Genomic DNA, 6,125 nt, shown 5'->3' with positions numbered 1-6,125 from the left:
ATTTAAATTTACAAGTATATTTTTACAAAGATTTTTTCTTAAAATAATAACTAGTAAAGTAAAATAAAAAACCTTAAATATCACCAAAATGAACAAATAACTACTTTTAGTACCTTTCATTGTTACTGGAGTACTTTTTACGCAGGAGTACCGGTATTTGAGTTACTTGACTCAATAGATGAAGTACTGTCCTTCATCTGTTGAGCCCCTATTGTTTGCATCGCCATCTACATGACTAAAAGATGGATTTTATGTAAAAAAAAACTCAAATACTGGTACTCCTGCGTAAAAAGTACTCCAGTAACAATGAAAGGTACTAAAAGTAGTTATTTGTTCATTTTGGTGATATTTAAGGTTTTTATTTTACTTTACTAGTTATTATTTTAAGAAAAAATCTTTAAAAAAATATACTTGTAAATTTAAATCAATTTTCATTTCTTATTGCTTCACTTACAAAAACCCCCAAAGATTGACATTTAAATCACTTTTATCTGTCGTTACAACTTACCACTAAACTTTCTGAGATGCATTTCATGATGAAAACAACCAGAAACGTTGATTTTTCTCTGTATTTTACCACATTTCTGTAGTTATCTTTACATTTCATTGGTTCGATGTGCTCGATTTTTCCTTTCTTTCTTATTGTCAGTATTTCGCAGAAAGATTGAAAAGTCAAACTGTAAATTGAAAACTGTGAAAAAGCATAAAACGTGATCAAATTGGACTTAAAAATGTCCAGACTTTCATTTTGTGATGCCGGATGAGAGTTCCTCCACCAAATGATCAAAACAAACTAATAAACTAGAAATTCCCTACTTTACTACTGTAACTCCCTATCTGGTAGTTTTCTTTTTGGCACAACTTGTTGTTCAAGCTGCTCGATGTACCTGAATGCATCACATGAAGGCAGACTCTAAACCCGATAAAGTAAAAGTGGAAATATTTGAAAGAAAACATTTTTATTGCTGCAGATCAAATAATCACCAACATATGAACTCACTTCAATTCATTTTTAAATAAAAACTTATCTTTTTGGAAAAGTTCATCACAGGAAACTGCAGAAGGCAACAGTTCACACAATTCTCTTTTTAAATATGAAAATAACTCATGAGTGCAGTTTCATCAAAGCAGCACTTCTACTAAAAGTGCTTTCGTTTGAAAATAAATATATTGTTCTTGTTTAAATCAACATTTCGAGGCTAAAAGGGAATTAAATGTTTCTGTGAGGAACATTGTCTTCCTCTAAAGTGACTCAGGAGGTGCTGACTCGGCAGGATTCTCGCCGTCAGAACAAACCGTGAGGCTGCAGACATCAGCAGACCCGGGTCGGTTCTGACCCACAACTTCAAGAAAAGCAGCAATCTAAAGGATTTGAGTAAATCTGTGGAAGAGCTGATGGGCTAAAAACCATAGGGGCTGCTCCGTAATGGCTCCTCCTCCACGGCGGCGCTGTGGTCACGAGAACAGGAAGAGCCGATCCAGCACTCTCCCACTTCCTTTCAGCTCCATCCGGTCCGCATACACAGAGACGATCCCAAAGGCATCGCTGTAGGGCGGAGTCTCAATCACCCCGTCCAGAGTCAGGTGGTGCACCCCTGTGTCCTTGTCGTGGTGGTATCCTCCGTCGTGGGCGTGTCCCGCCATGTAACACACCACGCATTTGTGCGAGTGAATGACGGCGAGGAGCTCCTCGAAGTTCCAGGCGAGGCAGACGGCGTCCGTGGAGAAGGGGTGGACGGGGAGGTGACCTGGGGGGGCGGGGACAGACATTAAAGCCGTCAACAGTCGGATCAAAGACTCCCTGAAGAAAAAATGAGTCAGCTTTCTGTCCGTCAGAGAGCAAACGGCAGACCGAGATCCTCCAGTTCTGCAGAACACTCATCAGAACCCACTCGAAGACCCACAGCGGGATCAGAACCAGAGTCCTGACGCCTCATCAGCTCTGAAGGAGGCTGCAGATCGACACCGAGGTCCTGGTCTGCTGGCAAAGTTCTCACTGGTTTGTTAAAACCGTTCCAATTGTTCTGGATGGAAGTTTGTCAAACTAATCTGTAATTCAGGATTTAGCCAAAATCAGAGAAACCTGGGCTGTTTTCTAGGACATAGTTTCTGCAGAGCGGCAGGAGTTCATTCGAAATTCACCTCTAGGTTTTGGGCTGGACTGTGGGCACAAAGCAACCCGACCCCCCCTTCCCCTCCCTGTTGCTGAGAGCGTATTTGTGACATCACAACTATGACCTTTTTCCAACAGCCGTTTTTCATCTGCTCCTGATACACAACCATTTAAATGAAGAAATAATCAAGAATTTCTATTTTGAGCTCAATTTTCTTCATATATTTCCTCGATAATAAGAAAAACGCCACATGAACATGTTAGAAACACCAAAAACACAGTTTTCATCAGTGGGTCTTAAACATCAGACTAGAATTTCACAGATCGGCTCTGAAGTTGGCATTTGATTTTCTTTAGCTTCCAGAAAACAAACGAGCCCACAAGGAGCCTAGATTAAGACAGTTTTAAGGTAGTTTACTGAAGAGGATTCCATAAAAAAAGAACATTTCTGGTTAGTGAAGATTCATTGAAGAAACAGTACAGAATCCCATTTTGACATGTGCAGCTTCGTAAAGAATGAAGCATAAAAAAAAGACGATTTCATTTGTTCAGGTTTAAGTTGTGTTTTTGTGGAGTTCCCTTTATTTTTTTTGGGACGACACGTGAACAAGGAGAATGCCAAGACGAGCGTCTAGAGTGAGTCGTAGACCGATGTGGTGGAGACAGTCTTATAATAAACATGATAAACAAACTGAATGAATGCAAGTTGTGCTTTTTGTTTCCGTGCAGCCCGGTAGCAGGTGACCCACAGACCGGTATCTGTCTGCGGCCTGGGGGTTTGGAAGCACTGCAGCCAAGTTTCCTCTGAATATTTCCCCAGTTTTAAACACAAACCTTTACTACTTTTTGTCTAAAAGTCTGATTGTAGCCCAAAAGACATTTGTTCTCCCACTCAGGAGTTGGGTCTCTCTATACAGTCTAACCCTGAGGGCGACGGGACGCACGGCTGTGGAAAACAGCTGCACTCACTGGCGATGGTGACTCGCTCCTGCTTCTCATCTGCAGAGGTCAGGACCGAGTCCAGCCAGTCCAGCTGCTCCTTACTGAAGCCTCCGTTGAACCTGGTGAACCGCTGCCTGAGGTCTTCAAAGGCTGGAAGGACAAGAGGAAATCCTGCTGGTAAAAATGAAATCAATCCGTTTTTTATGTGACTCTTTCAGGTTTGTTGGACAAGAACAAAGCAAGTCAAACTTGTGACGGGTTTGTGGTTTAGTCAAAACGTGAATAAAATGTGAAAAGACTGAAGTTTGAGTTTGTTCATCTTAAAGTCCCACTCCGATCATCATTTAATCTTTTAATTAAAGCGTTGATGCTGCTTTTTGTAAATACCAGAAAAACCTGTTTGTGCATCGATTCTAATAAACTCCTGCCGCTCTGCAGAAACTATGGCCTCGAAAACGGAACAGGATTTTCTGGTTTTAGCTAAAAACAGCATCTCATCATTGAAAGACCACTGAAAACGCTTTGAAAATAAATCAAAAGATGGTCGGAGTAGAACTTTAATTAAAATGAATGCTTTTTGAACAAAGGTTCTGCTCATCAGTCATTTTCCTTTACTAAATGTCTGTTTTTCTGACAGATAAGCCTAATTTAAACCCGAAAAAGATTTGGATTTTTATTTTTTTAACTAATATGACATTTATCCTCAGCATAAACGTGATCTGTTTATGTTCAACAGATCAGGTGGTCGATGTCTGCTGCGGTTTCCGGCTTGGGTCTGCTGTCATCATACCTGGGGGACAGTTGAGGTCCTGGTTCTGGTTGTACTTCCGGATCAGTTCCATGGCACTGCGGTACTCCTCGCTGGACTCCTCCCTCCCCAGCAAGCTGACGTCATAGGCGTCCAGCACCACGAACGTGAAACCCGGAACCGGTGTGAACCGGTACGCATAGATGTCAGGCCGGACCGGGGCCGCGCCCGCGCCGCTGTCCGCGTGCAGCCTGCTGTTCAGCGGGGAGCGCAGCAGCGCGCTCCTGCTGAAGTTGTAAAACTCGTGGTTCCCCCACACGTGGTGCACCGGCGCGGGGCCGGTCTCGAACCGCCGGAGCGCCGCGTCCAGAGCCCGCTCCGAAGCGCCGCGGGGTTCGTTGAAGCCGTCGATGAGGTCTCCCAGCTGGAGGACGAACAGAGGCTGCACGCGCGCCTCCCTCCAGGCGTCCTGGGCGTTGCTCAGCAGCTGTAAGCTGCTCCGGTAGTAGCGATCCCTTGTGCGGCTGTAATTTTGACCGTCGTCAATGTCCGCGTACTGGACGTCAGCGATGACCCCAAAGGTGAACAGCGGCTCCTGAAGACGACACTCGTCCATTCCCGGAGCCCTTCAATCCGCAGCTGATGTCTGAACCAAAAACAAGACCCTACAGTCGCTACGTCGTTGTGTTTACAACATTCTCTCCGAAAGTTCTTAAATGACAGCCATTCCGGTTCAGACCGGATATTACAGAAGTTGCTTCCGTCGCCTCCTTCAAAATAAAACTGCTAGGCTAATGAACTTTTGATCAAATAAAATGATAGAAAACGACTGTTAGGCTGGGTCACATTTTGTTGGCAGGTCTAATCATAGAAATTATTACAAATATGCTGTCTATGGTGTCAAAGACTGTATATGAGAGGTGAACTGACTAACCCTCTCCTCTGGTATTCCAGACAGGAAGTACCAACTTGCTCCAAGAAGCCAAAATCCCATAGATGTACATTTTATTTTATATACTATTTAGTATATTTATAATTATTTATAGTATTTGTTATATAATTTTAATAGTATTTTGGTTTTATGTATATTTTTATTATTAGATATTTGTCAGAATAATCGTTCTTGTTTTAATACATCTTTTTAAACAAGATCTTCCTAATCCTATTCTTTTATTTTTCAATCCTGTAAATCATTAAAGGTATTAACTGGCCAATCAGATGCCTCAATAAAATTAGGTGGTGCCTGCTGGCCCTTTATAACGCTCTGAGGATGCTGCTGTTGCAAAAAGCTTCATCTGTTTGTGGCGGACAGAAAGTAGGAAAGCAGGAAAAAACTATTTTTAAAAATAATTTACTCCAAAATAAACATGACCAGAGCTGCACTGCTTTTTGACAGCTTAAGGGAAACACATTTTCTTCTATGGTAAAAAACAAACAAACACACATATGCAGATATGTGCAGGATTTCCGACAGTCCACTGAAACAGGATAAAAACAGAAAGGAAACAAAAATATCTGAGTCCAAAGTGCAATAATCATCGAATAACTCAATTTGTTCTCTGTTTGAAAGCACAGTAGCAGTAATAACATCCAGATGCAAACACATTTTTGGTTTGGACACAGTGATGCTCAAGGACCTCTGTTCATCACTGACACACCCCATTACCGAAATCATCAATCTGTCCCTCTCACAAAAAACGTTCCTGAGCACTTAGAAACCAGCCTTGTCTCTCCCATTTTTAAGAGTGGAGACCTTCAAAGTCAAAGTCAGCTTTATTGTCAAATATGCTGCATCCTTAAGACATACAGCACAGATGAAATTGCTTTTCTCTCACCCCACAGTGCAAGCAGCATATAAAATAATAAATAAACGACTTAAAAAAAATAGATAAAAGACAGTAGTAGTAAGAATTCCATGTCCAACAGACCCATTAGTATTCTTCAGACAGTGTCAAAGATTGCAGAAAAACTGGGAGATAAACAAATTATAAACCACCTCAACACCACACTCTATTCTCTCCATCCTATGCAGTTTGACTTTAGAGCAAATTACTTCACGGAGACCACCACCTGCTTTTTCACAGAAAATATCAGGATTTTGCTGGACCGAGAGGGGTTGTTGGTGCTGTTTTCCTGGATCTCAAGAAGGCTTTTGACACTGTTAATCACAAAATCTTACTGTCAAAATTATGCAATTTTAACTTTTTCTTCTGATGCACTGCTGGCCTGTCTGGTCACAGGCTTGCAATAGATCTTTAAAACCTCTCCAAACATTATACAAACAAACTGTTAAAACTTTGGTTAAAATACCCAACATATTTC

The 6,125-nt window shown here is 41.7% G+C and overlaps 1 protein-coding gene across 1 annotated transcript; it reads right to left on the bottom strand.

The window, feature by feature from the left end:
- Positions 1-940: 940 nt before the first annotated feature.
- Positions 941-4,619, bottom strand: LOC111946384 (manganese-dependent ADP-ribose/CDP-alcohol diphosphatase-like). The gene is made up of 3 exons (XM_023949256.1): positions 3,846-4,619; positions 3,083-3,205; positions 941-1,748 (listed from the first exon to the last, which is right to left on the bottom strand). The coding sequence occupies exons 1-3, from the start codon at positions 4,417-4,419 to the stop codon at positions 1,456-1,458; spliced, it is 990 nt and encodes a 329-aa protein (XP_023805024.1). The 5' UTR covers positions 4,420-4,619; the 3' UTR covers positions 941-1,455.
- Between the last annotated feature and the right edge of the window lie 1,506 nt (positions 4,620-6,125).

Source organism: Oryzias latipes, chromosome 19 (assembly GCF_002234675.1).
Source record: "Oryzias latipes chromosome 19, ASM223467v1".
Taxonomy (NCBI): domain Eukaryota; kingdom Metazoa; phylum Chordata; class Actinopteri; order Beloniformes; family Adrianichthyidae; genus Oryzias; species Oryzias latipes.
Note: the sequence above shows the minus strand (reverse complement) of the source record. Positions and strands in the feature narration are given on the sequence as shown.